The sequence below is a fragment of the Barbus barbus genome (assembly GCF_936440315.1).
Source record: "Barbus barbus genome assembly, chromosome: 21".
NCBI classification, from domain to species: Eukaryota; Metazoa; Chordata; class Actinopteri; order Cypriniformes; family Cyprinidae; genus Barbus; species Barbus barbus.
This window is the reverse complement of record NC_136749.1, coordinates 4307963-4324453: the sequence shown is the minus strand read 5'-3', so window position 1 is coordinate 4324453 and position 16491 is coordinate 4307963. Positions and strand designations below refer to the sequence as shown.

General features: G+C 35.4%; 1 protein-coding gene across 4 annotated transcripts; it reads right to left on the bottom strand.

Moving 5' to 3' along the window:
* Positions 1–862: 862 nt before the first annotated feature.
* On the bottom strand, positions 863–9906 carry LOC306886935 (granulocyte colony-stimulating factor receptor-like). Of its 4 annotated transcripts, none has more exons than XM_079444317.1 (16): positions 9713–9901; positions 9225–9293; positions 8623–8922; positions 8158–8287; positions 7520–7695; positions 6874–7031; positions 6619–6781; positions 4651–4715; positions 4296–4494; positions 4018–4209; positions 3360–3458; positions 3115–3261; positions 2865–3002; positions 2413–2506; positions 2249–2330; positions 863–2138 (listed from the first exon to the last, which is right to left on the bottom strand). In XM_079444317.1, the coding sequence occupies exons 2-16, from the start codon at positions 9280–9282 to the stop codon at positions 1656–1658; spliced, it is 2484 nt and encodes an 827-aa protein (XP_079300443.1). In that variant the 5' UTR covers positions 9283–9293; positions 9713–9901; the 3' UTR covers positions 863–1655. The 4 variants fall into 4 exon arrangements, with proteins under 4 accessions (XP_079300443.1, XP_079300445.1, XP_079300444.1 ...); XM_079444319.1 differs by lacking the exon at positions 9225–9293 and adding an exon at positions 9325–9381 and having other exon boundaries at positions 9713–9859; XM_079444320.1 differs by having other exon boundaries at positions 869–2119.
* Between the last annotated feature and the right edge of the window lie 6585 nt (positions 9907–16491).

Sequence of the window (16491 nt, the reverse complement as noted above, 5' to 3'; positions counted from 1 at the left end):
ATCTGTCTCAGAAGAATGTTGTGGAATTAACTTTTGTGAAACTGTGAGGTAATTGCTGATTGTTGGTTCATATGTATATAACACACATTTTTTTTTTTTTCACTCTATTTCATGTTTCCTTGTTACAGTGTAATTATACAGTACTGAGTAATTATAATTAACTACATGTGTTTACTATACGGTAAAGGTTAGGATGAGGGTTTGGTTTAGGGTTAGTTGCATGTAACTATGCTTTTTATTTATTATTATTATTATAGTATGTACATCTGATGTGTAACAAGGACTTTTTAAAAATAGCTTTAGACAACAGTTTCAGTCCTTGAATTTGATTGGACAAACTGTCTTCCAGGAGTGCTGATATACTGTAGGGCCTCTGGTTCAACCGCATTGTGTATCGTTCCACTCATGTTCCAGACACGAGTGTTAGTCTTTTTTAGTCTTCTAGCGGTGGGGAATTTTCAGTATTTTGACTGTAGATTACAAGTAACTGTCTCTGTGTGAGTGAGGGAATCATTTATTCAAACCATTTGTTCAAACCACTGATCAGTTTAGGAATGAAACAAGTGACTATGAGTCATTGAACCAGTCACGCAGCCAATTTGTATAAAACACTAATTCAGCAATGAAAAAAAAAAAAAACGAATTATTATATTGCAGAACTAATTGGCATTGCCTTGAAACATCTGCAAGACACAATTCATTCTTTATATTTAGTACAAGAAATTGAAGTCATCAAGCTAAACACTCTGGACTGCACTTGTCATGCTGGTTTGTAAAGCAGCATCACCTTCATAAAGCTCACTGAGACCATACTGAGTTAAAGACTTTTTAGATCTTCCGGTATAAAATTATGAATGGAGAAATCATTTAACTCTTTTATTTGTCCTTTCCAGAGGAAGTGTTGTTACATTGCCATATGTAACCACAAACTGTATTCTTTAAAAATAAAAAAGAAGAGATTCCAAGAGGTGAATGTATAACACGTGGCAAATATAAGATAGCGTTAAGAAGTAAATGACCATTCTCTTGTATACACCAAAAACATTCTGAATGTTGAATTAAAAATACAGCCCAAAATTAACATACATAAAGTAACAATGGTGTTGGTAAGCATTTTTTTTTTTTTTTTTGTCTTAGACCCCACAGCCCCATTTCAATCCATTACACTGGATATCATGTAGCATTATTATTATTATTATTAAATGCTGCATAAATTTGCTACAGTTTCGGAATGATAATGACACAAGAATGGACTTTCTTTCTAGGCACATTGAAAGAATGAACTTTGAAGGGCAGCATGACATAAAGTGTGTCTATGTGATTTCTTGAGACAAGTTTCACATAAAGACCAGGCAGTGATTTTGCTGATAGGCTCTCTTACTTAGAGAAGGTGGGACCTAATAGAGCTGCCATAATGGGACTACCATTTTCTCCCATTCATTGTCATACCACCATATCTGTTTAATCCTGACAATACTGCAGAAAGTTAATCGTTAAAAAGAGATTTGTCATGTGAGCCAAACCAGTCAGGTTTAGACCACATTCAGCTGTGGTTTGAATGTATCCTTTTGTATGTTTCTATACACAAACTCAAAATGTGACACAGACACATCCTTAAAAAGAAGCACAGAAACAGGAACGGGATGAATTGGAGTTTAGATATGATCAGTATCCCTGATCGCTAAAGATCTGAGCATAGGAAATTCTTCCCAAAGTTCTTCATTCTCCTCACTCTCAGTGGAATTCTGAGGGAATGTAGTGAAGCGTTGCACTTTGGAAACACTGCCGCTTGGTGACACATTCTCATACGGTGGGGGGCTGCCAGGGTCGTCCGCTCCTAACAGAGGCTGTGTGGACTCAGAGCGAACGTAGGCTGGAGGACAGGATGAATGGTTTTGATACGGACCACCGAAAACAACTGTGGCATAAGGGATAGAATCCCTGTCGTGCTCCGAATCGTTTCTGACACAGGTCTGGAATGAGGAATGACTGTCATCACGACTGTCGATGTCACGTGACCACTGGTTCTCCTTGACATAGTCACTCTTGAACGGCTCTTTCTCATCCAGATCAAGAAGACTGAAGTGAGACAGATACACCAACACGGGCTCCTTTTCTTCTTTAAAGGGAGGCATGCCCTTGGACAAAATCATGTTAAGATACAAATTCAGTAAGCAGTTTGACTTTTAAAGCCATTTGATTATTAACTATCGAAATCTATTCCAAATACTGAAACTGATAATCATACCTGCACTGAATCAGTAGTAGTCCACCTCTTAATGCTGCTGTTGGCTGGATCAGGAATTATAGGCCACAAACACATCTTCAACCTATGAAAAACAGAGAGAAATTTAATTGTATTAATTTTTTTTGGCCTCAATACACAAGAATAACAAGCGTGTGGATGCTCACCGTTCATGTTTCCCAAAATAGGCAAACACAATGATGACGAGAAGTGATAACCCAATGCATGCTGGGATAACAAACAGCACCATTTCAATACCATCTGAAAAATATTTTCAATAAGCTGTAAAACCAATAATGAAAGACATTCCCTGTGTCTGAATCTTCATCCTTTCCCTCTAGTTCTGGAGTAAAACCAGTGGAAACTTTGCTTTTCTATCTCATTCACAAAAGATCACATTTTAAAATCAAAATGCAAGATATGTTAATTAATGCATTTATATTACACTCATGCATGACTAAGCATAGTTTATCGGTTACTATGAAGGTGTGAAAATTCAGTGGTTATGATTTGTAGGTTGTCATTAATATCTTATTTGGCAATTACACACTATAATTATTTGTCTCACATACATACATATATACTTGAACAGTATGATCATATAAAAATAAATATTCACCAATATCTCTAGTTGCCAGGTCCAGGACATCTGATCCGTTTTTACTTCCGCCCATCGTATGAACCGCCAAAAGGGCTTTATATTTGGTAAGTGGTTGAAGATGTCTCACCACAACGCTGGTCTCCTCAGTCTTTATAACTTGAGACAGAATAGAAACATTATGGTTAATAACAACAACAACAATAATAATAATAAAACATTTGAAATCTTCCATCCAAAAATCTTTTATCAACTTTAAATCCTTGAATACCTTTAATATTGTTCGTCTCATTCCAAAAGTAAACGGTATATCCTTGAATGAACCCATTTCTCTGTTCGAGGGGGATTTCATCCCAGTGTAGTTTGACGTATGAATGACTGATTTCCATAACATTCAACTCTGGGACCACAGAGGGTGCTGTAATAATACATGGAAATGCAAGTGTGAGCCCACTAGATGGAAGTATTGTATCATTACCCTCAGATATCCACTGCTGATTTTCAAGCACTACGCACCTTTCTGACTGCTGTATGCCACTAAAATGTGTGGACTTCCAATCCCTTTATCATATTTGGGATAAATAGACATCTCATAGGGTTTGTAAGGACTTAACCCTGAAATTTGAAATAAAATAGCCATAATTAGATCTGCATTCACTTTGTGAACAACACTTACAAGGATATAAAACATTAAGTACCAGATGACTTTGAAGTCATTTTAGTGGCTTTTAAAGTACTAAATGACAAATATTTTTCTTACATCAAAATATGTGCGAAATCATTACTGTAGTGTATACCATAAGAGATCAGGATAAACTGAACTTTACTCATTACTCAATGCCCCAAAGGTCCAATTTGACAGTTCTTTCATCGTAATTATTAAAGTACAAAGTTTGGAAAAAATATATATATATATATATTATTTTGTTTGTCCTTTTTAAGTCTCTTAGGCTGAGCAAGGCTGCAATTTTTTGATCACAAATACAGTAATACTGTGAAATATTTTTACATTTTCAAAATAACTGTTTTCATTTTTAATATACTGTATATATGTTTTTCTTTGTGAAAAAACAATCTTAATTCCAGTCTTCACTGTCACATGATGCTTCAGAAATCATTCTAATATGTTGATTTGCTGCTCAGTTATTATCAATTAAAAATCAGTAATAAACACCTGTTAGTATGGTACTGGAGATGTTTTTGTCCATCAGAGTGAAGGACAGGGGAGCTGCTGGTGTCTCACACAGAGATCTCCACTCAAGCACGTATCCTGTGACACTGAGGGACGCTGGTGTCCCCCCCCACACGATCAGCACAGACGTCTCTGACTGATGATGGACACTGAAATTAGAGACAGAGCCCAGCCCTAAAACAACACAAAAAGAAGTCATCAAATCATTGCTAATACACTGTGAACAGAGCATCTGTCTGAAATATCACACTTCCAGCAACCTTTGTTCCAATACACCGGTACTTCGGTATGATCCGAGCTCGCCGCTGCATTATTGGCTCTCAGGTAAATCTTTTCAACCTTGTCTGTGAGATTGAAACGGCAGTGGCTTTCTTGTGTTTTACACAAAGTCTTTTTCGGTTTCTTTGATTCAACAGTGTAGGACAAATTCCAGCCGTTGGCACGGAAATTTTTTGAGGGCTAAAATAAGATAACAGAGAGGTGAAAGGGAAAGTTACAGGTTTCATAGTATTACAGTACTACACACACACACACACACACATACACTCACACACACTCGCTGTAAGCCTATAATATATTAGTCATTATAGTCAGGACTGTCAGAATGACTCTTACCTTCCAGTAGAGCTGTGCATTCTGATCATTCATTTTAAGCCATGTGTCCAGGCTGCCAGTCGGAGCTGATGAATGAAAAGATAAAAACTATTTAATATTTTTGCAAGACTTCAGAAGCGATGAAATAAATATTGTTGGATAGGTTTCAAGACAAAACTGAAATACTTATTGTCTTCATGTCAGGACAATTCTGTGACTATTACTATGTGCGTGTGTGTCTGTGTGTGGCGGGGGGGTTCAGGTACCTTACTATGGTGACAAGCTACGCAATATCGCTTTCATTATCGAAGGTGATTCATCTGTGATAATGAACGCGATATTGCGTAGCTTGTCTGTGAACTATGGCTCTGTATTCAATGCCACTCCATTTGAAAACAGGTGATGGAGATTTAGCGCTAATCATGGAACCGGTTTACTGACGAGATGCGCATAACAATTGCATTTGAGATATCGCCCAGCCCTACTCACATTTGCCAAAAAAATATCTTGATTATCCCGAAGACTTTTGGACAAATATTCTGTGGACTGATGAGACAAAAGTTGACGTTTTTGGAAGATGTGTGTCCCGATACATCTTGTGTAAAACCAACACAGTATTTCATAAAAAGAACATCATACCAACAGTCAAACATGGTGGTGGTAGTGTGATGGTCTGGGGCTGATTTGCAGCTTCAGGACCTGGATGACTTGCCATAATTGATGGAACTATGAATTATGCACTCTATCAGAAAATCCTGAAGGAGAATGTCCAGCCATCAGTTTGTGACCTCAAGCTCAAGCGCACTTGGGTTATGCAACAGGACAATAAACCCAAAGAAACCAGCAAGTCCACCTCTGAATGGCTCAAGAAAAACTAAATTAAGGTTTTGGAGTGGCCAAGTCAAAGTCCAAACTTAAATCCGATTGAGATGCTGTGGCATGACCTTAAACAGCCTTTCACGCTCAAAACCCCTCAAATGTGGGTGAATTAAAACAGTTCCCACAAAGAAGCGTGGGCCAAAATTCCTCTACAGTGATGTGAAAGACTCATTACCAGTTATCACAAACGCTTGATTGCAGTTGTTGCTGCAAAGGGTGGTACAACCAGTTATTAGATTTAGGGGGTAATTACTTTTACACGTAGTAATTCAAAAAGACACTATAATACTGTGTTCCCAAACGCACATGCAAAGCAGCATTTACTGCACTGTAAAAAAAATAAAAAATTGCGCCAACTTAAAATTTTAAGGCAACCAGCTTCAGCAGATTTTTGAGTTCTCTCAGCTTATTTTTGTAGGAGATTCTCACTTTTTGTTGAGAAAACTCAAACATCTGCTGAAGCTGGTTGCCTTAAAATGTTTAAGAAATTTTTCAACTTGGCTCAACTTTTTTTTTTTTTTTTTTTTTTTTTTACAGTGTGCGAATAAGACACCAGATCATAGTATAATTGAACACAGTGCCACACTTTACTCTGAAACACAGCGTATGAGACTAAATCACAACCATTTGAGATTTGAAATTCATTCATTTGAAATTCATGCTCAAATCAAGACATGTCAAAATTTTTATTTTATTTTGATTGCAGTCTTATTTATTTTAATTCGACATTTTATGATTTGAGTAATTCTTAGCTTTCAGTAAACTCATGAAGCCCCTGCATTTCCTCTGCGGAAATGTTTGGGAAACCATGACCTAGTTTGGGGGCCAATACTCAGTATTTACTTTTAACTTTGACTTTTGCCTCAATAAACTCATACTTTGCTGCTTATTAATAGTTAGTAAGGTAGTTGTTAGCTTAGGTATGGGGTGTATTAATGAATCTAAAATATGGTCTTGCAGAATAAGGCATTAATATATGCTTTATAAGTACTAATAAACAGCCATTGTGCTAGTAAAATGCATGCTAATAAGCAACTAGTCAACAGTGAGAAATGATCCCTAAACTAAAAGTGCTGCATAGTATTTTACCGTAAGATAGTAACTTCTTACCCGTCATAATTGTGGTGGCTATTTTCGGATCACTCCATTCACTCCATTTACTCCATTTACTCAATGAACTATACTTCACTCGCATTGTGGTGCTGTAATTTGTCCCATGAAAAAGGTCACATACATTTATTATGCTTCCTTGTTGTTTTGTGAAGCGCAACGCCTGTAACAGAATGAATATTTAAGACACTTTCTGAAAAAACGTACAAACAGTGCAGTTTTAGACAGACATTCTTATGAAAAGCAATTTCTTACCAACTCGTTGTCTTGCTGGTTGTCTACTGTTTTCAATCTCAACTCTAAACTGATTGGAGTCATCAGCCATAGCTGAGGTTTTGCAAGCCTCCAGCTGTAATTTAAGCAGCCCAACACATCTGCTTCAATCCTGTTAATCTCCGGAGGGTCGAACATTGCTGAAATACAATACATGAACTGAACAGCACATACAAGCCAATAACCTTTAGGACCACCTTCGATTATTAACAACTGTAATGTTATATTTTTTGCATAAAAGAAAGATTTTGAAAAGATGATTATGAATGGTCCAGGCAAAATTGGACTGTTGCAGCAGTATTTCAAATACTTTCTATGATGACAATGTTGTTTTGCTCCATTTTGAATAAGAGCCAACAAATTAAGTAGACTATTTATTCATTATGGTGCACAAAATGAAAACTTTAATTCCATTTAAATTCATTATATTGCGTTATATTCATATTCAAATAACAATTAAACATCCTCTATATGAATTCATATTTACACATTCAGCAATTGAATAAACTGAATAAAACTAAAGATTTCCAAATTGAATTCTGAATGAAGCACAGTCTGGTTAAAGCCACTAAATCCACATTAGTTCTTAATTATTGATAGACATTATAAAGCTCATTGCTCTTCTTACCTGTTTCCATTGGGATCAGCTTCAGGGTTTCAGAGGTGGCGTTCCCTAAGACATTCACTGCTGTCACATTTATCTGCACCTCTGATAATAAACCAGACGATTTCTGTGGAATGAAGAAGAAATGTGCTCCAGATTGGATCAAATATTGATCACATGTAACCTTTTTTGAAATGACCCTGGAAAAATGAAAAAAAAAAAAAAAAGTATAAATATCACCAATTACATGCAGGTGTTTTAAAAAAAATATATAAGTACAATGTAAAACATGTGAGTGCATTGTACTAAACAATTAATGTTATTTTTGTAAATGATTTATGAATGATGTAATTTAAACATCATGGTAACTGAACTACCTTGATTTACTCTAGTTTAATAATAATAATAAATTATAAATAACGTACTGAGAAACAGCATTTTGACAAAAACTCAAAATGAAAACATCTAGATACACTATGGTGAGGTATATTTGTCAAGAGAAATGCACTTAATTGTCCTGAAAATTTCAAGTACTAACTACCAATAATGCAAAAACAAAAAAAGATAAGGGGTGGGGTGTTGTATTATTTTCTTTCATTGAATGAAATGTGAATTTTTAATCAACAAGCTACATTTCTGAAAATGTCAGCAGAAATTAATACCTAAATATGCTTAGTGTATAGTTTGTAGTAAGATTCGCCTTTTCCTGGCCAGGATCCCACTGACACAGGAATCTTTTTTTGGATGATAGATTCAAAGAGCACCTCAGGTTTTTAGGAACGGGTGGAGGATCTTAAAAAAAGAAAAAGAAAGGAAAAGCAGAAGTCAGGTGAACTTTGGCTTGAAATACAAAGTGAATAGTCTACATTATTACATTTTTGAAAATGTCATATTCTGTAGATAAACTGTGAATGTGAAACTGACTGGTACCGTGTAAATTGAAACGAGGATATGAATGACGCAAATACTGTTGAAGATATATGCTAGATATATGTTAAAGATATGTTTTCCTGGTTGATCAGTCAGCACCAACATCTACCCCTCAAAGCCTTGTTTTCATTCACAACAAGCTCTATAACTGTAGTTAGTAACATATACTAAATTATAATCATATAAAAGATCCTCACATCCCGCTTTCACTCGCACTCCATTGACAATTTGGCAGTTTTCCTCTTCACACACAGCGCAAGCAATAGATGCCTCTGTGTCTGGTAGAGTAGGGATGATTACACCATACGTCCTGTTACTCTCCTGGTAAGAGAGATTGCTGGGGACAAAATGGTTGTTCATTTTCCATGCCACACGAAAGTCTTTGCCTTTGGTCAGCGGGCAGTCATCCTCGATGGAGCAGGACACTGACACGGGTGAACCAGCGAGCACCACTGAAGCAGGAGTGTGAATCTTAGCACACGATGACGCTTGAATCACTGGAGACAATAAATGTGTGGGATTTTAACATCAAGAATCAGTTTTAAATCACACTCATAAGCAAATTCAGCCAAAGAAATTGGGCTCAAATAATAAACTAGCTAGAAACACATCAATCCTCTACACAAGTCTCTTGACTTAGCATTACGTGACATATTCCCAACAACATCCTCCAAAATACCGGTTTCATAATGTGTGGGTAATACTAAAAAAACAAAAAAAACATTAACTGGTTTGTCTAAACAGTATCTATATCAATAGATAGAATCGTATAATGAGATTTGTAAAAATGCCGTTTCACCTTTTATCAAGGCATTAACAAATATCCACAACACAAGCACAAGCCAGACGGATGACATGGTTATGACGACTGAAAAAAAAAAAAAGTGAAATATTGTTACCATTTCAGAAAATATTACAAGTCTTCAAATCTTCGGTTTCTAATGTGCTGTCTGAAACTTTGTAAAAGGAAAGTAAGTGGGGGACAAAACTAAAATGAAAATGATAGGAAGACCATTTTCAGTCAAAACAGAGATATTACACAGTATAACCTTCAACAATAACATAATAATCAATATAGTGCTTTATTATTGACCAATACTCTACAATTGAAATAGTTCATTCAGAAAAGTAATTCAAATTTTATTGAAATATCTTCTTATATTCATATTCGAAAGTACACAAACTGTTTAAAGCATGTTTATAAATGACTTGTTAATAACAGTTATTCTGAAGTGTTCGAGATGATTCAATTTAAGGTGAAAACATAAACGTGAATAAAATACATACTTTAACGTGTTCTGCATCTGTAGGTTCTCTGGGTCACATTTAAGATCATGGAAATTCTGGTGCGCAGTTGAGCTTTAAAAAATCCAGCTGCTGTTCTGAGAACGAGTTCTCTTCTCTGACTATAGAGTCACTGCTGTCAGTCCATCCATGGCATTTCGTTCGTACCATCCTGAACCACAAGTACTAACTGAAGCAGGAAATGTCAAGCGCTTGTGAAACCAATGTACACTTGTGTCTGTTTCTGCTCACAATTCTTACTCTTACTTATGAGGAAACTTTAACAATTTAAGGATATTTAATACAATTATTTGTGAAACAAATTGCATGGATTGATTAACCAAAGAACACAGTGCTCTTTTTTAAGTAACTTTTGTTAATTTGACACACTGTTTAAAAAACATGGCACTCATGATTGCAAGATATTAACAAACCTTACATATACTAATTTTAAATAAAGTAGCACAGACTGAACACGTTCTGTGAGAAGACACCTCAGACAGACACACTTGATTGCAAAATGGATAGCTGTGCAACTGATGGACTTATGTGCATTGATATGGAAATAGAACAGACTGTACCACTACACTGTCAAAAAAGAAGTTTCAACAAAATAATTGACTTAAAATTTTTCATTTATTGAACTACAATATTGCAGTTGTCCCTTAAATTAACATAGAGTAACTTAACATTTAAAGTTGCCTAAACTAAACATTTTAAGTCAGAGGGGTAACACATTATTTTAAGTTGAACCTACTTTTTGGAACAATTTTTTTTTTTTTTCAGCGTATGACTTTATTACTTTTGTGTTCAGTACTTTACTCATTGGCCACAATCTTCATTTGAGGGCTTCATTTTGAGCTCATTCCATGTACAGCTAATCATTCATATGATATGATATTTTAATTAAAGGAATAGTTCACCTAAAATAAATAAAATGTATGGCCTTCAAAAATATAGATGTGTTTATTACTTGCTCACCTCTGCAGTGAATGGGTGCCGTCTGAGAAACAAACATTTTTGGGTGAACTGTTCCTTGAATTAATAAGCTTATGTAATTAATTGAAATAATTGTATAACTGTCTTAAAATAAACTTAGTTTCTGCACTTCTCACATTGGTTAGTTTGTTGTTATACTGTAATGTTGCAGTATATGTTAATGTTATAATAATTATATGGTACCATGCCTCGCTGAGTCGCTGAGTTAATTCAGCTGCTGTCCAGTTTATTCTGTTACTTATTACAACATACAATTGGGTCAAACCAATGCAATCAAGCTCAGAGGTATAGCGTTCTGCCAATCTCAGAGCGCACAGCAAACTCAAGCAAACCCACAGTATTAAAGTTCTTCTCCATTCTCTGCTTATCAGCGGCTCACATAAAGGCCTTCTCTTCTGTGCGACTGCCGCCCGGCATTTCTGCTCCTCGCAGGGGCTAATTGCCTGTGGTTCTTTGCAGCCCGCCTGCTAGAGAGCAGTTATTATATTTATAGTGATTTCTTTTGTCACTGTCTGACATGTTGCTTCAGCTGCACAATTTAATATGCCTGTGAACACAAATGAGGTTGCCAATTTCTCTTTTTCGATTTATGTAGTTCTGTGTATTTTTCTTATTTTTACGTGTTTTCGCTCTCCTCTCGAATTGCTTCCAGGAACTTGATGCAGTAGCTGATGCTGTTTTCTTATTGTTTTGTTTTTTTATAGAATTGTTGGTGTCATTTCTATCTTGGTTTGTGCTTGCAAAAAAACTACAGTGTTGCACAATGTCAAAAGAGGAAGGGGCTGATTTTCTCAATCTTTCATGTCCTCTTTACAAGACAACATCAAACATCTACGAAACCTTCAAAACAAACATTATGAATTGTGATATTCATTTATAATACATTCATGCAGAAACAGAGAGGAGACATTATTTTCTCATTACCAAAATAAAAATGTCAAATTTGTCAAGTTATTTGGTAACAGTGTTCAGTAACTCAACTAAAAAGATGTGTGATAGTGATAACAATATTATATTTATTTATTTATTGTTTGTGGTAAACTAGATTTGGTCAGATCGTGTCACATGAGTTTCATGAACAAACAACAGTAAAACAAGCATATGATTTGGGCATTTGGCCTGGTGGTTAGTACACATGCTGTGATGTTATTTTATCAAATTTAATAATAAAGGTAGCATAAGCGATTATTGTGGAGAACCCCCTAAATCCTTGATCATTTTCTAAAAGTAAGGGATCAAAATAGTGCTTTACCGACAATCTCTTGGAGGATTGATATAGTTTCCATTCCTTGAACATTAAGCATTTTCTGTGCATTTTTCAAGAAAGGAAGCTGGAGACAGATGTGGGTTTGAAACAGGAAGTGTTGTAAGATAAGGGGTCCCTATGTGCTAAAATAGCAAGGGGTGTGGGATTTTGTGTTAAAGGTGAACTGTGCAATTCTGCACTACTACACTCTCAGAAGAAAGGGTACAAAACTATCACTGGTGTGGTATCTTTTGAAAAGATGCGTACCTTATTTAAGCTTGCATCCTTATACCTTAAAGGTACATATTAGTACTTGTTCTTTGTAGTGTAGCAACATCAAACAAAACACCAAAAATAAGCTGGTCTCATTGGAAAAACAATATTCAACTTCCATGCTTGCAAAACTTCAAAACCACAGTTTTAGTTATATTTATATACTGTAGCAACCTTCAAAATCCTACGGTCACTTTACAAAAACAAAGAAAACATAGGCAATTCAGTTCAAGACAATTCAGCTAACAACAATGTATTTCTTTTCATAATTCAAGGTTTCAAGCTAATTTCCAGAGATCTGATTCATGGAGAATCTAAATTGCATCACATTCAAAGTAATTCGTTTCTCACAACAGAAATGCATAGTTCAGCCACAAAGAGTAACGACTGATCCATGTCAGTGGTTCCCAACCCAGGACAAAATGATTTTGCGTTCATCTTATAAAATGTTCTTGCTACCCAAAGAAACGTGTTCGCTTGTAAAATCTTTGTGTTCACCTGAAGAACTTTACATTTGCTCGCAAAACCAGCTTCACTGCCGGTTATACTCTGTATATTTGTGTATGTGACAAATAAAAATCTTGAATCTTGAATCTTGAAAACTTTTTGTGATGGAAATAATATGCGGTTGTGAGCAAACACAAAGTTACTCCGTGGAATGCAATGCTTTTGCGAGAGAACCCAAATGTTTTGCGAGCAAATGAAAAATCGATCTGGGGAATGCAATACTTTTGCAAGAAAATGCAGATATTTTGTGAGAGAATGCAAATGTTTTGCAAGAAAATGCTAAATTTCTCTGGGGAACACAATAGTTTTGTGAGCAAATGCAAAGTTTACTCAGGAACACAATACTTTTGGCGAGATAATGCAATGTTTTGTGAGAGACCAGAAAGCTTCTCTGGAGAGCGCAATACTCTTTACGCAATATTGCTTTTTTCTTTTAGCATTTTTTTTTTTATCACCATGTCTAGAGGCTCCGTATGTGTCAGACCAATAACTTAAATGTCAGAGTATGCCTTTTTTGGTATCAAAATGATTAATTATACTTTGAAACATTACTTCAAAGTCACTGACTTCATATGAGATTTTCACACAGGGCATGTTAATTCGGATCATCTCAAGACCATCCCATATCTGTGAGCCAACAGTAAGGCTGAGAAACTGGAAAGTAGCTCTGCGCGCTTGACGGCCATCTTGATGAGAACAGACCGAGACAGTGGAGGAGGAGGAGGGGTCAGATAAGCTCAGACTCACGCTCTTGCTACTTACAACCATCCAATCCACTCCTATCTAATAGCTGTCAGAGGCAGGCCACAAAATGGAATTGACTATTGATCTCCTGCTTAGCACAGGTCAGTGGCGATGACAGGGCTGCACACGGGGAAGGGCGCGAGGCGAGGGACAGCCGGCAAAGAGTGAGAGTGAGGAAACAATAGAGTTTTATTAACCATGGCAGATCTGCAAAGCACTGTAGTAAGGAGAGAGAGGCTGAGGGACATTGGGGAAAAGGGCTCAGTAAAGATCACTAGGAGTTTTGGAGTATGGAGGTGGGTTATTTCAAGAGTGAACAAACTGAATGTGGCCAATGGATGATTTGATCAAAAATAAATTAAATTACACATACATACATACATAATCAATATTCTGTGGGAATTCAATTAATCATGAATTGTAGTTTATTTGCACATCTGGGTTGTTTCAGCACCCAATTAACCAATCACCTGGGACCGAACAGCATTCCAGGTCAAAATGTTTGTCAGTATTTGATTTTACAGTTCTGCAGCCAAGAGCATCGAGTAGTCGTCTGGTCAGAATTGTTGTCTGATTAATTATTACCAATTACACAACGTGAAAAAATAAATAAATAAATAAATATGGTTCTTCTAAAATTATATATATATATAAAAAAATTTAATTTATAAAATCTTCGAAAATTATAATTATTATTTTACTATTTATTTTCACATCACTATTTTGGTACTTATTTGGGTCAGGGCAATTTTCGAACTTCTATCAATAATTATGAAACTTTTTTTGTTTAGTTTTCACAAGCACTGTTAATGATACAAAAAAAGTTATGTGTTTTTTGTATTCAGCACATAATTCTTCATAATTCAAACTTCATATAGAAACATTAAAATAAAATAAAATGAAAGAAAACTTATTTTTTTAATAAAATCTGTTTCACGTTGTTACAGTATATACAGTATGTAAATAACATCTAGGGGTGAATGAAATTAGTAAGCCTCATACAAACAGGAATCAATCCTCCAATCCACTACTGTACAGTATATGACTATGCTGACCCTTTTTCATATTTCTGTAAATGACAACATTTAAAATGAGTGATGGATGTGGTCATGCAAGTATCAAATATGGATATACAGTATTTGATATTGCATGTGAAAAAATAAGTATTTAGCAGTATATTGTACTAAATGTCTCTCCAGACATTTCCTATGTGATAAAACATTTGCTTATAATATATGATGTTATTGACGTTTTTGATTTTATTGGTTTTCTCTTGTCACAAAGCACACAGAAAAACAATGTTCTGTCAAGATGATGTTGAGCAGGGTGTTAGTTTTACTAACTTATTGACAGCACAATTAGGCTCCCAAGATTCAAAGTTCTTATAAACTACAGTAGCTTTTCACACAATCAGTCAACATTTAAGAGTTTTTTTTTTAACTTTGGCATCAATTCAGTTCTAGATTATGTCCTTAATCTATAATTTTGTTAGATTCTTAATGAAAGTTGTGAAAGTTAATATTATGTTCTATCTGTCTTGGTATATTAAGTAAAAAAAGTTTTAGAATTCCAATAAAAAGAGGATTCTTAAACTAGTTTATCTCACTGAGACAGTGAGACAAGAGCTCACTCCTTTCATTAACTATCACAGCCAAATAAAACACCAAGCTTGCTGATAATAATAATTCCCCCCTCATTCCACGCTTTCTCATTGAAGCGCCAGTCCGACATATGGTGATGAATGGCCGTGCCGTTCCATATTCACTCCTTTAAGAAAACATAGTTAATTGCCTCACTTTGTTCTGTCAATTACGGTTCCATTTGCGTTCGGGAGAAAGGCTTAAAACCAGTTCCCTTTTCAAGGCAATTGATTTATGAACTGCTCAACATAACCTTTTGCATCCACAAAATGTATCATTTTTTAATTTATTTCTTGATTCTGAAAGGGCCTTTCAGGTGGGAGATGTACGTCTGGAGTGGTGTGAGGCTGCACTGGGGAAGCACAGGAAAAAACAGCTTTTAATTAATCAAAAACACAAAACTCCTATTGTGAACTACAATCTTGGATATTGGAAAGTCTGACAGTTTTCCATTTTGTTCCGTTTGAGATTATGGCCTGTCATGGAGCCGCAAAGGTAAGGCAAGCGGTCTCATTGTTACTCACGTTACCATAATATGGAGCAATGTAGAGAAAGGACAGGTAGAAAAGAAGAGATTGTCATAACATGAAACTACATGCTGCTTTCAGTACAGTAGTGCAACGTCTTTACTGTACTGAGGTTTTACCAAACTTTGATAACATACCTAAAATGAATTAAACAGGCTAACATTTGAATTCAGTGTTGTACAAAGATTCTGAGCACCAAGAGATAAAACTATTGCTGAACAAAATAAATGACATTATTGGAAATTGACATTTGTGACCCTGGACCACAAAAGCAGTCTTAAGTCGCTGGGGTATATTTGTAGCAATAGCCAAAAATACATTGCATGGGTCAAAGTGATCGATTTTTCTTTTATGCCTAAAATCATTAGGACATTAAGTAAAGATCATGTTCCATGAAGATATTTAGTAAATTTCTTACCGTAAATATATAAAAACTTAATTTCTGATTCGTAATATGCATTGCTAAGAACTTCATTTGGACAACTTTAAAGGCGATTTTCTCAACATTTAGATTTTTTTGAACCCTCAGATTCCAGATATTCAAATAGTTGTATCTCAGCCAAATATTGTTCTATCCTAACAAACCATACAAGCTTATTTATTCAGCTTTCAGGTGATCTATAAATCTCAATTTTGAAAATTTGACACTTAAGACTGGTTTTGTGGTCCAGGGTCACAGTTGTCAATAAAAGTCTGTGGAATACTTAAATCTTACAGTAGATGTCAAGTACGAATTAACTCACAAACTATCATTTAACCTAACTACAGCAGTACTGTATATTTTGAAATAATTGTTACATGACCTCAAAATGCAACTTCCTCAATTCTCCCTTCTTTTGTATTGTC